The sequence below is a fragment of the Anabrus simplex genome, chromosome 1 (assembly GCF_040414725.1).
Source record: "Anabrus simplex isolate iqAnaSimp1 chromosome 1, ASM4041472v1, whole genome shotgun sequence".
Classification (NCBI taxonomy): domain Eukaryota; kingdom Metazoa; phylum Arthropoda; class Insecta; order Orthoptera; family Tettigoniidae; genus Anabrus; species Anabrus simplex.
The window spans coordinates 1,006,464,813-1,006,481,675 of NC_090265.1; the positions used below are offsets into that span (position 1 = coordinate 1,006,464,813).

At 38.5% G+C, this 16,863-nt stretch overlaps 1 protein-coding gene across 1 annotated transcript in view; it reads left to right on the forward strand.

Moving 5' to 3' along the window:
• The window catches only part of LOC136875570 (probable cytochrome P450 6a13), a 62,737-nt gene that overhangs the window by 19,608 nt on the left and 26,266 nt on the right, over nt 1-16,863 (forward strand). Inside the window, exon 4 of the mRNA XM_067149119.2 lies at nt 2,040-2,291. Within this exon, the coding sequence (XP_067005220.2) occupies nt 2,040-2,291 (252 nt within the window). The remainder of the gene's footprint in view (nt 1-2,039; nt 2,292-16,863) is intronic.

The window sequence follows — 16,863 nt, forward strand, 5'->3', positions numbered from 1 at the left end:
GCAGCCATGCCTATTAAACCAACAATACTAATGCATCATTCTTATATCTTGAGATAAAAACCCGCCTATTTGCAATAATTCTGATACCCCCTCCCCCCAATTTACAATAATTATGACAAACACATGCCAAAACTACTAATAATAAGAAGATAAAGTAATGTGGTGGCTCTTTCTGACCAGCGAGGAAACCAGCAACTTAATTATTTCACTCCTCGTCATGCCTTCTTCTCCTCATTACAGCACTGCCATTGGTTTTTGCAGTTCCTCTATAACGGCGAAACCTTTGGTGTTGCTGAAAACTTATCAGACTTTTATGAAACTTGTTGATCCAGAAAAAAATACTGGGAAACATATGCAACTCAAAATGCACCAGTTTTGTCCAGCAACAAATACTTGATCATAATATGGTAAAGAGTTGCAATTCAAAATGTAACCGTTTCTAATTAAGCAAAGTGACTAACAGCAGAACATGAAAACTGTTATAAGTGTATCTTGCCATGAATATACCAGATGTTTTAATAAAACACTTTCGGAGTTTGCAGAGGTCAAAATAGGATATTCACTGAGGGTGAAATCTAAAAAAAATGCATATTTTTTAATTGTAACCCTTTCTTTTCTTTCAGCCATCGATTTATACTGGCTCCATTCCCATAGAAACATGGTAGACGCGACTGAGTTTGTCGGCCTGTAATTCACTGCTTCTTTGTGAATATACGTAATGCATTACCGCGATGTTAATTTTTAGTATTTGATACTTCCAACACAATGTGTGTCAATACCTCTCATTACAATGGAGAATATACACATTTTCTTCAAAGCTTTTAAATCATAAAAGAGAGACCATTGAACCAAAATTAGAGCAAGTATTTTCTCACTACTTGAATTAGACGCATACGAGTCTGCAAAGTAACTTAATTCCTATTCAGTGGAATTAATTTAACATGATTCGAAAATAGATTCACCAATTTTAAAATTATAGCAGAAGAAATTTCAGAAGTGGACATATTTTTGGCAATTTCATCATATGTGGGATATGATATTCAAACTCCCCTGAAGGAATTACATAGCAGATAAATATATGACTGTTGTTTATGAGAGATGTGTTCTTGGACAGCTGATCGCAAATAAGTATGCCCAGATGAATTTTAATGCTGTTGTGATGTTTACGCAAATTGCTTTAAGAAAACTTTGAAACTCAAACATTGTATCTCTAGGCTCGAAATACCTTATCACTCAGTATTCCCCACTATTTAAGATATTGTTCCACATTGAGAAAATTGGCAAGTGTTATCATGAATATTATATACACAATTCATTTTTTTTTTGCTAGGGGCTTTACGTCGCACCGACACAGATAGGTCTTATGGCGACGATGGGATGGGAAAGGCCTAGGAGTTGGAAGGAAGCGGCCGTGGCCTTAATTACGGTACAGCCCCAGCATTTGCCTGGTGTGAAAATGGGAAACCACGGAAAACCATTTTCAGGGCTGCCGATAGTGGGATTCGAACCTACTATCTTCCGGATGCAAGCTCACAGCCGCGCGCCTCTACGCGCACGGCCAACTCGCCCGGTATACACAATTCACAGATGACTTAAGAGTGAACATGTACTATCCTTTAAGTAGCCAAGAACAATATTTACAGGAAGATAATATCCGAGTTCTCACTAAAGTGGCCGCAGCTCGAACTCCGGTCAACATATTTCGGATTTTTGAAATAACGCATCACGTTCCGGTGGTTCATACTCGACAAAATTCTGGAAATTCCATGGCTTTAATCACCATACCACCAATCAATGAATGTTTTAACAATATTTAAAAACTCACCTCAATTTAATTGTAAAATTATACAACAAAGAAACGACAGTTACACAAGTTTGAACATTTAATGGAAACAGCTAGGAGTCAGGTTGATAACTAGATTTACCTCGACCCTGTCACAAAAACAATGTTGTTAAATGCTTTGTATGGTCATTCAAAATGCGTATAATTTATATTTATTTGTACCGCATCAACAAAATATTTGTTCTCTATGTTTCAGAATCTCTACGTAAATACCCTCCTGTAGGGATCCTCATCAGAGTGTGCACAAAGCCATACGTCATCCCTGGGACGAACATCACCGTAGAAGAAGGAACTCGAATAGTAATCCCTGCGCTTGGGATTCATCACGACCCTAAATTCTACCCCGATCCTCAGCGGTTCGATCCAGAAAGATTTGATGAGGAAAACACAGCACTTAGGCATCGCTTCACCTACCTGCCTTTTGGTGAAGGACCTCGAATTTGTATTGGTAAGATTCAATTGTATTGTATCTAACTCTTCAATGAGCCTAATAAGTTCAACTAACTACATTGAAAAAATCAACCAATTAGGTGAACAACAGACATCGTAGCCAACTATGATGTATACAGGACTTGGCGAAATGGATCGAGTTCTGAGCTGTTTCGTGCATTATCCGCTCAATATCTATCTATCTATCTATCTATCTATCTATCTATATATATATATATATATAACTATCTATCTATCTATCTATCTATGTATCTCTCTATCTATCTATCTATCTAATATATAGATGAATGTATGTATGTGTGTTTGAGCCATATCTCATCATAAACCACTGGAGCAATTTCAATCAAACTTGGCACACATGTGATTTACCATCTGTAGTAAAACACTTTGGGGTCAATACACCCCTTTAATAAAAAATAGTGTCGAATCCATACCTTTCTGGATCGCTGAGATAAATAGTGACATTCCTGATATCCTTTAAGTTCAAGTTCACCCCCACTGGTAACGGGTGTGAGAGGGGGTGAAAAAATGTATGTAGGCTATATATCATCTCTTAAGAAACAATACCGCGTATCTGACAATGCTTTTCGTATCCATTATGTTTCTCAAGACCGGTCCCGCCTTTCAGCCACATATCGATATGCAGTCCATCAGAGCAATTTTCGTTGTGCTTATTTTCCTATGCTGTTGTATAAAGGAAAATGAACCTTAAGCACATTTTACTGTAGGAGTGCACAAATGCTACATGCCAACATACGGTACGGTATGGTGCGGTAAGGTTCATTTTCCTTTAAAAGGTTTAGAAAAATGAACATAAATAAAATTGCTCTCAAGGACTACATATCCGCATGTGGCTGGGAGGCGTGACCAGTCTTAAGGAACATAATGGATAGGAAGAGCATTGTCAGATACGCGGTATTGTTTTTAAGAGACGATATGTACGGTATGTTACATCATAGCACTCAACCAAATTTGGTATACGTGTGGCGTACTATCTAGCAAAACGTACTGTAGGTGTAAGATATCCCTTGCACACTTAGGGGCTGGGATGAAAAATAAATGGAAATGCCCGGTATTAATGTAGAATCCATAGTTTTCGGGGTCGCTGAGATGAATAGTGAAACTCTAGATGCCCTTTACGTCCAAGTTCATCCCCATCGGCATAGAGCTGAAAAGGAGTAAAAATATCCACAATCTGTGGGGTAAACAACTTTGAGGAGGAGCTGAGCTGTAGAAATAATCGAACACGGCCTATATTAGTGTCGAATCCATAATTTTCTGGCTTGTCGACATGAACAGTGACACTCCAGTTGCCGTTTAAGTACAAGTTCAAACCCATCGGTAAAGCGATTGAGCATAAATGAGAAAGAATGTCCAAAATGCCCGGGGTTATGAATATATGTGTGTATACCCCAACATAGCTCTCAAACAATCTTAGTCCTCATTCTAACAATTTGGAGGAAAAAACTTAATGAATAAAACACCTCTTGTAACTCTAGGGGAGGAGGTGACATGTAAAAATTATCGATGATGACCAATATTAGTGCTGAACCTATAGTTTTCGGTCACTGAGATGAATTGTGACACTAAGGATGCTGTTTAAGCTCAAGTAGCCTTCATCGTCATGGGTCTAGACAAAGAGAAAAGAAAGAAAATGTCCAAAATGACCGTAATTAGTGTTGAGTCCCACAGTTCTTGGGGTCGTCAAGCTGACTGGTGACAGTTCCAGTGACAGCTGATATCTTGTACATGATATCTATAGCTTGACGGGTTAATATATAGAATACACTTAATGTTATTATTTATTTGAAATGATCATGTACTTAAAGCTGAAAATTACAGGCCAGTAAGTTTGACATGCATTGTATGTAAGCTTTGGGAAGGCATTCTTTCTGATTACATTAGACATGTTTGTGAAATTAATAACTGGTTCGATAGAAGGCAGTTCGGTTTTAGGAAAGGTTATTCCACTGAAACTCAACTTGTAGGATTCCAGCAAGATATAGCAGATATCTTGGATTCTAGAGGTCAAATGGACTGTATCGCGATTGACCTGTCTAAAGCATTTGATAGGGTGGATCATGGGAGACTACTGGCAAAAATGAGTGCAATTGGACTAGACAAAAGAGTGACTGAATAGGTTGCTATATTTCTAGAACATAGATCTCAGAGAGTTAGAGTAGGTGAAGTTTTGTCTGACCCTGTAATAGTTGAGAGGGGAGTTCCTCAGGGCAGTGTTATCGGACCTTTATGTTTTCTTATATATATAAATGATATGAGTAAAGGAGTGGAATCGGAGGTAAGGCTTTTTGCGGATGATGTTATTCTCTATAGAGTGATAAATAAGTTACAAGATTGTGAGCAACTACAACGTGACCTCGAAAATGTTGTGAGATGGACAGCAGGCAATGGTATGTTGATAAACGGGGTTAAAAGTCAGGTTGTGAGTTTCACAAATAGGAAAAGTCCTCTCAGTTTTAATTACTGCGTTGATGGGGTGAAAGTTCCTTTTGGGGATCATTGCAAGTATCTAGGTGTTGATATAAGGAAAGATCTTCATTGGGGTAATCACATAAATGGGATTGTAAATAAAGGGTACCGATCTCTGCACATAGTTATGAGGGTGTTTAGGGGTTGTAGTAAGGATGTAAAGGAGAGGGCATATAAGTGTCTGGTAAGACCCCAACTAGAGTATGGTTCCAGTGTATGGGACCCTCACCAGGATTACCTGATTCAAGAACTGGAAAAAATCCAAAGAAAAGCAGCTCGATTTGTTCTGAGTGATTTCCGACAAAAGAGTAGCGTTACAAAAATGTTGCAATGTTTGAGTTGGGAAGAACTGAGAGAAAGAAGAAGAGCTGCTCGACTAAGTGTTATGTTCCGAGCTGTAAGCGGAGAGATGGCGTGGAATGACATTAGTAGACGAATAAGTTTGAATGGCGTTTATAAAAGTAGGAAAGATCACAATATGAAGATAAAGTTGGAATTCAAGAGGACAAACTGGGGCAAATATTCATTTATAGGAAGGGGAGTTAGGGATTGGAATAACTTACCAAGGGAGATGTTCAATAAATTTCCAATTTCTTTGAAATCATTTAGGAAAAGGCTAGGAAAGCAACAGATAGGGAATCTGCCACCTGGGCGACTGCCCTAAATGCAGATCAGTATTGATTGATTGATTGATTGATGAAACGTCAATCTAGGTCGCCACGAGGTCAAATTTAATGCGAAACTAAATAATCTCAAACTAAAACAAAAAACAATAACTCTAAAGATTTCTTAAAATATCAATCAACATCACAAAAATTCATTAAAAAATTCACTTCAAACAGGTAATAAAAATCCTAAAATTAAACATTCAAAATAGTGTCCGAGCAGAACCGAGTACAACAGCGAGCTAGTGTTTATATACCGGTATGCGTGTGTGTTCGAGAATAGCTATATAACACATGGAGCAATTTCAACCAATCTTGGTACGCATATGATATACTGTGTGCAGAAAAGTGATGTGGGGATAGGCCACCTCTAACACCCTAGGGATAGCGGTGAAGAGGGAGTGAATTGTAGAAACAATTAAAATACGACCGATATTATTGCCCAATACATAGTTTTCGGGGTCGTTGAAACGAATAGTTATACTTCGGATGCCGTTGAAGTTCAAGTTTAGGTCCTATCGGCATTTTATGTTAAGGGATGAAAAAGAAAATGTCCTAAATGACCGAGATTAAGGATGTATATGTGTTCCTATGTCTGTATGTTCCAGTACAGACCTCAACCAAACTTCATACACATACGAGATAATATCTGGAAAAAACGTAGTGTGGCTGTGAGACAGTCCTAGCACCCCGAAGGGTAGGTTGGGAGAGAGTGACATATAAAAGTAATCGAAATCTACCGATATTAATGTCGAATCCATAGTTGGATATAAAAATAATATAATTCCGGTGACCTCAGTCTGTGTATCATCCCGGAATATCAAAGTGTTACTACTGGAACCGTGATTGAAGATAAATGGCGTCAACAACAATCTTACTAAAATCATGGAAGTTCCTTAGGCCTTTTTGATCTTGAAATTACGAGCGTTTCGCCCGAGTGTAGCTGTGAGTTCTTCAGTTAGATTGCTACATCTTTCCGAGACGGTGGGTCTAATGTGATGGTGAGACACCACTGCAGGGCAATGCAGAGACGGTGCAGTACGTTTTTAATATTATTGTTGGCCATATCAAAGAAATGTTTCCTTTCTTCGGTTTCCATTACATGCTACATACGATCTTTCAGAAGTCGATACTTCTCTTTCACTAATCAACTGTCCACTTCCGTAGTGGAACTGTTAGCGTTAAGTCTTTTAGTTGCCATCTTCGGAGACTTGGGTCCGATACTCGTTTCTACCAGAAACTTAAGTTTGGCAGTACGGCCGGCATGTGTGTTTATATTGAGATAGGATAGGAATGGTGGGAGGTGGGGGGGGGGAGTGTTCATTCTGGTGAAAGAAGAACTTGTAAGCTACGAAAAGGTTCAAGATGAGACACATGAAATTCTAGGTGTAAGGCTCATTTCTAAAGATAATAGGCAACTTGATATATTTGGAGTGTACAGATCGGGAAAGGGTAGCACTGACGCGGATTCGCAATTATTTGACAGGATAGTCAGCTATGTGGGAAACGACATGGAAAGAAATGTGATTGTAGCGGGAGATCTGAATTTGCCAGATGTCAATTGGGAAGGAAATGCGAACGACAGGAAGCATGACCAACAAATGGCAAATAAGTTTATATGGGAAGAACAGCTGATTCAGAAAGTGATGGAACCAACAAGAGGGAAAAATATCCTGGATGTCGTGCTGATAAAACCAGATGAGCTCTATAGGGAAACTGAAGTAATAGATGGTATTAGTGATCATGAAGCTGTTTTTCTCGTAGTTCAACATAAATGTGATAGAAAGGAAGGTCTTAAAAGTAGGACTGTTAGGCAGTACCATATGGCTGATAAAGTAAGCAGGAGGCAGTTTCTAAAAAGTAACTATGATCGGTGGAAAACGGTAAATAAAAATGTAAACAGACTCTAGGATGGGTTTAAAGAAATTGTTGAGGAATGCGAAAACAGGTTTGTACCTTTAAGGGTGGTAAGGAATGGTAAAGACCCACCTTATTATAATAGACAAATAAAGAGACTAAGAAGGAGGTGCAGACTGGAAAGAAATAGAGTTAGAAATGGCTGTGGAAGTAAAGAGAAATTGAAGGAACTTACTAGAAAATTGAATCTAGCAAAGAAGGCATCTAAGGATAACATGATAGCAAGCATAATTGGCAGTCATACAAATTTTAGTGAAAAATGGAAGGGTATGTATAGGTATTTTAAGGCAGAAACAGGTTCCAAGAAGGACACTCTAGGGATAATTAATGAACAAGGGGAGTGTGTATGCGAGGATCTTCAAAAGGCAGAAGTATTCAGTCAGCAGTATGTAAAGATTGTTGGTTACAAGGATGATGTCGAGATAGAGGAGGAGACTAAGGCCAAAGTAATAAAATTTACATATTATAACAATGACATTTACAATAAGATACAAAAGTTGAAAACTAGAAAAGCGGCTGGAATTGATCAGATTTCTGGGGATATACTAAAAACAATGGGTTAGGATATAGTACCATATCTGAAGTACTTATTTGATTATTGTTTGGTCGCAGGAGCTATACCAGATGAATGGAGAGTTGCTATAGTAGCCCCTGTGTATAAAGGAAAGGGTGATAGACATAAAGCTGAAAATTACAGGCCAGTAAGTTTGACATGCATTGTATGTAAGCTTTGGGAAGGCATTCTTTCTGATTACATTAGACATGTTTGTGAAATTAATAACTGGTTCGATAGAAGGCAGTTCGGTTTTAGGAAAGGTTATTCCACTGAAACTCAACTTGTAGGATTCCAGCAAGATATAGCAGATATCTTGGATTCTAGAGGTCAAATGGACTGTATCGCGATTGACCTGTCTAAAGCATTTGATAGGGTGGATCATGGGAGACTACTGGCAAAAATGAGTGCAATTGGACTAGACAAAAGAGTGACTGAATAGGTTGCTATATTTCTAGAACATAGATCTCAGAGAGTTAGAGTAGGTGAAGTTTTGTCTGACCCTGTAATAGTTGAGAGGGGAGTTCCTCAGGGCAGTGTTATCGGACCTTTATGTTTTCTTATATATATAAATGATATGAGTAAAGGAGTGGAATCGGAGGTAAGGCTTTTTGCGGATGATGTTATTCTCTATAGAGTGATAAATAAGTTACAAGATTGTGAGCAACTACAACGTGACCTCGAAAATGTTGTGAGATGGACAGCAGGCAATGGTATGTTGATAAACGGGGTTAAAAGTCAGGTTGTGAGTTTCACAAATAGGAAAAGTCCTCTCAGTTTTAATTACTGCGTTGATGGGGTGAAAGTTCCTTTTGGGGATCATTGCAAGTATCTAGGTGTTGATATAAGGAAAGATCTTCATTGGGGTAATCACATAAATGGGATTGTAAATAAAGGGTACCGATCTCTGCACATAGTTATGAGGGTGTTTAGGGGTTGTAGTAAGGATGTAAAGGAGAGGGCATATAAGTGTCTGGTAAGACCCCAACTAGAGTATGGTTCCAGTGTATGGGACCCTCACCAGGATTACCTGATTCAAGAACTGGAAAAAATCCAAAGAAAAGCAGCTCGATTTGTTCTGAGTGATTTCCGACAAAAGAGTAGCGTTACAAAAATGTTGCAATGTTTGAGTTGGGAAGAACTGAGAGAAAGAAGAAGAGCTGCTCGACTAAGTGTTATGTTCCGAGCTGTAAGCGGAGAGATGGCGTGGAATGACATTAGTAGACGAATAAGTTTGAATGGCGTTTATAAAAGTAGGAAAGATCACAATATGAAGATAAAGTTGGAATTCAAGAGGACAAACTGGGGCAAATATTCATTTATAGGAAGGGGAGTTAGGGATTGGAATAACTTACCAAGGGAGATGTTCAATAAATTTCCAATTTCTTTGAAATCATTTAGGAAAAGGCTAGGAAAGCAACAGATAGGGAATCTGCCACCTGGGCGACTGCCCTAAATGCAGATCAGTATTGATTGATTGATTGATTGATGAAACGTCAATCTAGGTCGCCACGAGGTCAAATTTAATGCGAAACTAAATAATCTCAAACTAAAACAAAAAACAATAACTCTAAAGATTTCTTAAAATATCAATCAACATCACAAAAATTCATTAAAAAATTCACTTCAAACAGGTAATAAAAATCCTAAAATTAAACATTCAAAATAGTGTCCGAGCAGAACCGAGTACAACAGCGAGCTAGTGTTTATATACCGGTATGCGTGTGTGTTCGAGAATAGCTATATAACACATGGAGCAATTTCAACCAATCTTGGTACGCATATGATATACTGTGTGCAGAAAAGTGATGTGGGGATAGGCCACCTCTAACACCCTAGGGATAGCGGTGAAGAGGGAGTGAATTGTAGAAACAATTAAAATACGACCGATATTATTGCCCAATACATAGTTTTCGGGGTCGTTGAAACGAATAGTTATACTTCGGATGCCGTTGAAGTTCAAGTTTAGGTCCTATCGGCATTTTATGTTAAGGGATGAAAAAGAAAATGTCCTAAATGACCGAGATTAAGGATGTATATGTGTTCCTATGTCTGTATGTTCCAGTACAGACCTCAACCAAACTTCATACACATACGAGATAATATCTGGAAAAAACGTAGTGTGGCTGTGAGACAGTCCTAGCACCCCGAAGGGTAGGTTGGGAGAGAGTGACATATAAAAGTAATCGAAATCTACCGATATTAATGTCGAATCCATAGTTGGATATAAAAATAATATAATTCCGGTGACCTCAGTCTGTGTATCATCCCGGAATATCAAAGTGTTACTACTGGAACCGTGATTGAAGATAAATGGCGTCAACAACAATCTTACTAAAATCATGGAAGTTCCTTAGGCCTTTTTGATCTTGAAATTACGAGCGTTTCGCCCGAGTGTAGCTGTGAGTTCTTCAGTTAGATTGCTACATCTTTCCGAGACGGTGGGTCTAATGTGATGGTGAGACACCACTGCAGGGCAATGCAGAGACGGTGCAGTACGTTTTTAATATTATTGTTGGCCATATCAAAGAAATGTTTCCTTTCTTCGGTTTCCATTACATGCTACATACGATCTTTCAGAAGTCGATACTTCTCTTTCACTAATCAACTGTCCACTTCCGTAGTGGAACTGTTAGCGTTAAGTCTTTTAGTTGCCATCTTCGGAGACTTGGGTCCGATACTCGTTTCTACCAGAAACTTAAGTTTGGCAGTACGGCCGGCATGTGTGTTTATATTGAGATAGGATAGGAATGGTGGGAGGTGGGGGGGGGGAGTGTTCATTCTGGTGAAAGAAGAACTTGTAAGCTACGAAAAGGTTCAAGATGAGACACATGAAATTCTAGGTGTAAGGCTCATTTCTAAAGATAATAGGCAACTTGATATATTTGGAGTGTACAGATCGGGAAAGGGTAGCACTGACGCGGATTCGCAATTATTTGACAGGATAGTCAGCTATGTGGGAAACGACATGGAAAGAAATGTGATTGTAGCGGGAGATCTGAATTTGCCAGATGTCAATTGGGAAGGAAATGCGAACGACAGGAAGCATGACCAACAAATGGCAAATAAGTTTATATGGGAAGAACAGCTGATTCAGAAAGTGATGGAACCAACAAGAGGGAAAAATATCCTGGATGTCGTGCTGATAAAACCAGATGAGCTCTATAGGGAAACTGAAGTAATAGATGGTATTAGTGATCATGAAGCTGTTTTTCTCGTAGTTCAACATAAATGTGATAGAAAGGAAGGTCTTAAAAGTAGGACTGTTAGGCAGTACCATATGGCTGATAAAGTAAGCAGGAGGCAGTTTCTAAAAAGTAACTATGATCGGTGGAAAACGGTAAATAAAAATGTAAACAGACTCTAGGATGGGTTTAAAGAAATTGTTGAGGAATGCGAAAACAGGTTTGTACCTTTAAGGGTGGTAAGGAATGGTAAAGACCCACCTTATTATAATAGACAAATAAAGAGACTAAGAAGGAGGTGCAGACTGGAAAGAAATAGAGTTAGAAATGGCTGTGGAAGTAAAGAGAAATTGAAGGAACTTACTAGAAAATTGAATCTAGCAAAGAAGGCATCTAAGGATAACATGATAGCAAGCATAATTGGCAGTCATACAAATTTTAGTGAAAAATGGAAGGGTATGTATAGGTATTTTAAGGCAGAAACAGGTTCCAAGAAGGACACTCTAGGGATAATTAATGAACAAGGGGAGTGTGTATGCGAGGATCTTCAAAAGGCAGAAGTATTCAGTCAGCAGTATGTAAAGATTGTTGGTTACAAGGATGATGTCGAGATAGAGGAGGAGACTAAGGCCAAAGTAATAAAATTTACATATTATAACAATGACATTTACAATAAGATACAAAAGTTGAAAACTAGAAAAGCGGCTGGAATTGATCAGATTTCTGGGGATATACTAAAAACAATGGGTTAGGATATAGTACCATATCTGAAGTACTTATTTGATTATTGTTTGGTCGCAGGAGCTATACCAGATGAATGGAGAGTTGCTATAGTAGCCCCTGTGTATAAAGGAAAGGGTGATAGACATAAAGCTGAAAATTACAGGCCAGTAAGTTTGACATGCATTGTATGTAAGCTTTGGGAAGGCATTCTTTCTGATTACATTAGACATGTTTGTGAAATTAATAACTGGTTCGATAGAAGGCAGTTCGGTTTTAGGAAAGGTTATTCCACTGAAACTCAACTTGTAGGATTCCAGCAAGATATAGCAGATATCTTGGATTCTAGAGGTCAAATGGACTGTATCGCGATTGACCTGTCTAAAGCATTTGATAGGGTGGATCATGGGAGACTACTGGCAAAAATGAGTGCAATTGGACTAGACAAAAGAGTGACTGAATAGGTTGCTATATTTCTAGAACATAGATCTCAGAGAGTTAGAGTAGGTGAAGTTTTGTCTGACCCTGTAATAGTTGAGAGGGGAGTTCCTCAGGGCAGTGTTATCGGACCTTTATGTTTTCTTATATATATAAATGATATGAGTAAAGGAGTGGAATCGGAGGTAAGGCTTTTTGCGGATGATGTTATTCTCTATAGAGTGATAAATAAGTTACAAGATTGTGAGCAACTACAACGTGACCTCGAAAATGTTGTGAGATGGACAGCAGGCAATGGTATGTTGATAAACGGGGTTAAAAGTCAGGTTGTGAGTTTCACAAATAGGAAAAGTCCTCTCAGTTTTAATTACTGCGTTGATGGGGTGAAAGTTCCTTTTGGGGATCATTGCAAGTATCTAGGTGTTGATATAAGGAAAGATCTTCATTGGGGTAATCACATAAATGGGATTGTAAATAAAGGGTACCGATCTCTGCACATAGTTATGAGGGTGTTTAGGGGTTGTAGTAAGGATGTAAAGGAGAGGGCATATAAGTGTCTGGTAAGACCCCAACTAGAGTATGGTTCCAGTGTATGGGACCCTCACCAGGATTACCTGATTCAAGAACTGGAAAAAATCCAAAGAAAAGCAGCTCGATTTGTTCTGAGTGATTTCCGACAAAAGAGTAGCGTTACAAAAATGTTGCAATGTTTGAGTTGGGAAGAACTGAGAGAAAGAAGAAGAGCTGCTCGACTAAGTGTTATGTTCCGAGCTGTAAGCGGAGAGATGGCGTGGAATGACATTAGTAGACGAATAAGTTTGAATGGCGTTTATAAAAGTAGGAAAGATCACAATATGAAGATAAAGTTGGAATTCAAGAGGACAAACTGGGGCAAATATTCATTTATAGGAAGGGGAGTTAGGGATTGGAATAACTTACCAAGGGAGATGTTCAATAAATTTCCAATTTCTTTGAAATCATTTAGGAAAAGGCTAGGAAAGCAACAGATAGGGAATCTGCCACCTGGGCGACTGCCCTAAATGCAGATCAGTATTGATTGATTGATTGATTGATGAAACGTCAATCTAGGTCGCCACGAGGTCAAATTTAATGCGAAACTAAATAATCTCAAACTAAAACAAAAAACAATAACTCTAAAGATTTCTTAAAATATCAATCAACATCACAAAAATTCATTAAAAAATTCACTTCAAACAGGTAATAAAAATCCTAAAATTAAACATTCAAAATAGTGTCCGAGCAGAACCGAGTACAACAGCGAGCTAGTGTTTATATACCGGTATGCGTGTGTGTTCGAGAATAGCTATATAACACATGGAGCAATTTCAACCAATCTTGGTACGCATATGATATACTGTGTGCAGAAAAGTGATGTGGGGATAGGCCACCTCTAACACCCTAGGGATAGCGGTGAAGAGGGAGTGAATTGTAGAAACAATTAAAATACGACCGATATTATTGCCCAATACATAGTTTTCGGGGTCGTTGAAACGAATAGTTATACTTCGGATGCCGTTGAAGTTCAAGTTTAGGTCCTATCGGCATTTTATGTTAAGGGATGAAAAAGAAAATGTCCTAAATGACCGAGATTAAGGATGTATATGTGTTCCTATGTCTGTATGTTCCAGTACAGACCTCAACCAAACTTCATACACATACGAGATAATATCTGGAAAAAACGTAGTGTGGCTGTGAGACAGTCCTAGCACCCCGAAGGGTAGGTTGGGAGAGAGTGACATATAAAAGTAATCGAAATCTACCGATATTAATGTCGAATCCATAGTTGGATATAAAAATAATATAATTCCGGTGACCTCAGTCTGTGTATCATCCCGGAATATCAAAGTGTTACTACTGGAACCGTGATTGAAGATAAATGGCGTCAACAACAATCTTACTAAAATCATGGAAGTTCCTTAGGCCTTTTTGATCTTGAAATTACGAGCGTTTCGCCCGAGTGTAGCTGTGAGTTCTTCAGTTAGATTGCTACATCTTTCCGAGACGGTGGGTCTAATGTGATGGTGAGACACCACTGCAGGGCAATGCAGAGACGGTGCAGTACGTTTTTAATATTATTGTTGGCCATATCAAAGAAATGTTTCCTTTCTTCGGTTTCCATTACATGCTACATACGATCTTTCAGAAGTCGATACTTCTCTTTCACTAATCAACTGTCCACTTCCGTAGTGGAACTGTTAGCGTTAAGTCTTTTAGTTGCCATCTTCGGAGACTTGGGTCCGATACTCGTTTCTACCAGAAACTTAAGTTTGGCAGTACGGCCGGCATGTGTGTTTATATTGAGATAGGATAGGAATGGTGGGAGGTGGGGGGGGGGAGTGTTCATTCTGGTGAAAGAAGAACTTGTAAGCTACGAAAAGGTTCAAGATGAGACACATGAAATTCTAGGTGTAAGGCTCATTTCTAAAGATAATAGGCAACTTGATATATTTGGAGTGTACAGATCGGGAAAGGGTAGCACTGACGCGGATTCGCAATTATTTGACAGGATAGTCAGCTATGTGGGAAACGACATGGAAAGAAATGTGATTGTAGCGGGAGATCTGAATTTGCCAGATGTCAATTGGGAAGGAAATGCGAACGACAGGAAGCATGACCAACAAATGGCAAATAAGTTTATATGGGAAGAACAGCTGATTCAGAAAGTGATGGAACCAACAAGAGGGAAAAATATCCTGGATGTCGTGCTGATAAAACCAGATGAGCTCTATAGGGAAACTGAAGTAATAGATGGTATTAGTGATCATGAAGCTGTTTTTCTCGTAGTTCAACATAAATGTGATAGAAAGGAAGGTCTTAAAAGTAGGACTGTTAGGCAGTACCATATGGCTGATAAAGTAAGCAGGAGGCAGTTTCTAAAAAGTAACTATGATCGGTGGAAAACGGTAAATAAAAATGTAAACAGACTCTAGGATGGGTTTAAAGAAATTGTTGAGGAATGCGAAAACAGGTTTGTACCTTTAAGGGTGGTAAGGAATGGTAAAGACCCACCTTATTATAATAGACAAATAAAGAGACTAAGAAGGAGGTGCAGACTGGAAAGAAATAGAGTTAGAAATGGCTGTGGAAGTAAAGAGAAATTGAAGGAACTTACTAGAAAATTGAATCTAGCAAAGAAGGCATCTAAGGATAACATGATAGCAAGCATAATTGGCAGTCATACAAATTTTAGTGAAAAATGGAAGGGTATGTATAGGTATTTTAAGGCAGAAACAGGTTCCAAGAAGGACACTCTAGGGATAATTAATGAACAAGGGGAGTGTGTATGCGAGGATCTTCAAAAGGCAGAAGTATTCAGTCAGCAGTATGTAAAGATTGTTGGTTACAAGGATGATGTCGAGATAGAGGAGGAGACTAAGGCCAAAGAAGTAATAAAATTTACATATTATAACAATGACATTTACAATAAGATACAAAAGTTGAAAACTAGAAAAGCGGCTGGAATTGATCAGATTTCTGGGGATATACTAAAAACAATGGGTTAGGATATAGTACCATATCTGAAGTACTTATTTGATTATTGTTTGGTCGCAGGAGCTATACCAGATGAATGGAGAGTTGCTATAGTAGCCCCTGTGTATAAAGGAAAGGGTGATAGACATAAAGCTGAAAATTACAGGCCAGTAAGTTTGACATGCATTGTATGTAAGCTTTGGGAAGGCATTCTTTCTGATTACATTAGACATGTTTGTGAAATTAATAACTGGTTCGATAGAAGGCAATTCGGTTTTAGGAAAGGTTATTCCACTGAAACTCAACTTGTAGGATTCCAGCAAGGTATAGCAGATATCTTGGATTCTAGAGGTCAAATGGACTGTATCGCGATTGACCTGTCTTAAGCATTTGATAGGGTGGATCATGGGAGACTACTGGCAAAAATGAGTGCAATTGGACTAGACAAAAGAGTGACTGAATAGGTTGCTATATTTCTAGAAAATAGATCTCAGAGAAATAGAGTAGGTGAAGCTTTATCTGACCCTGTAATAATTAAGAGGGGAAATCCTCAAGGCTGTATTATCGGACCATTATGGTTTCTTATATATATAAATGATATGAGTAAAGGAGTGGAATCGGAGGTAAGGCTTTTTGCGGATGATGTTATTCTCTATAGAGTGATAAATAAGTTACAAGATTGTGAGCAACTACAACGTGACCTCGAAAATGTTGTGAGAAGGACAGCAGGCAATGGTATGTTGATAAATGAGGTTAAAAGTCAGGTTGTGAGTTTCACAAATAGGAAAAGTCCTCTCAGTTTTAATTACTGCGTTGATGGGGTGAAAGTTCCTTTTGGGGATCATTGTAAGTATCTAGGTGTTAATATAAGGAAAGATCTTCATTGGGGTAATCACATAAATGGGATTGTAAATAAAGGGTACCGATCTATGCACATGGTTATGAGGGTGTTTAGGGGTTGTAGTAAGGATGTAAAGGAGAGTGCATATAAGTCTCTGGTAAGACCCCAACTAGAGTATGGTTCCAGTGTATGGGACACTCACTAGGATTACCTGATTCAAGAACTGGAAAAAATCCAAAGAAAAGCAGCTCGATTTGTTCTGGGCGATT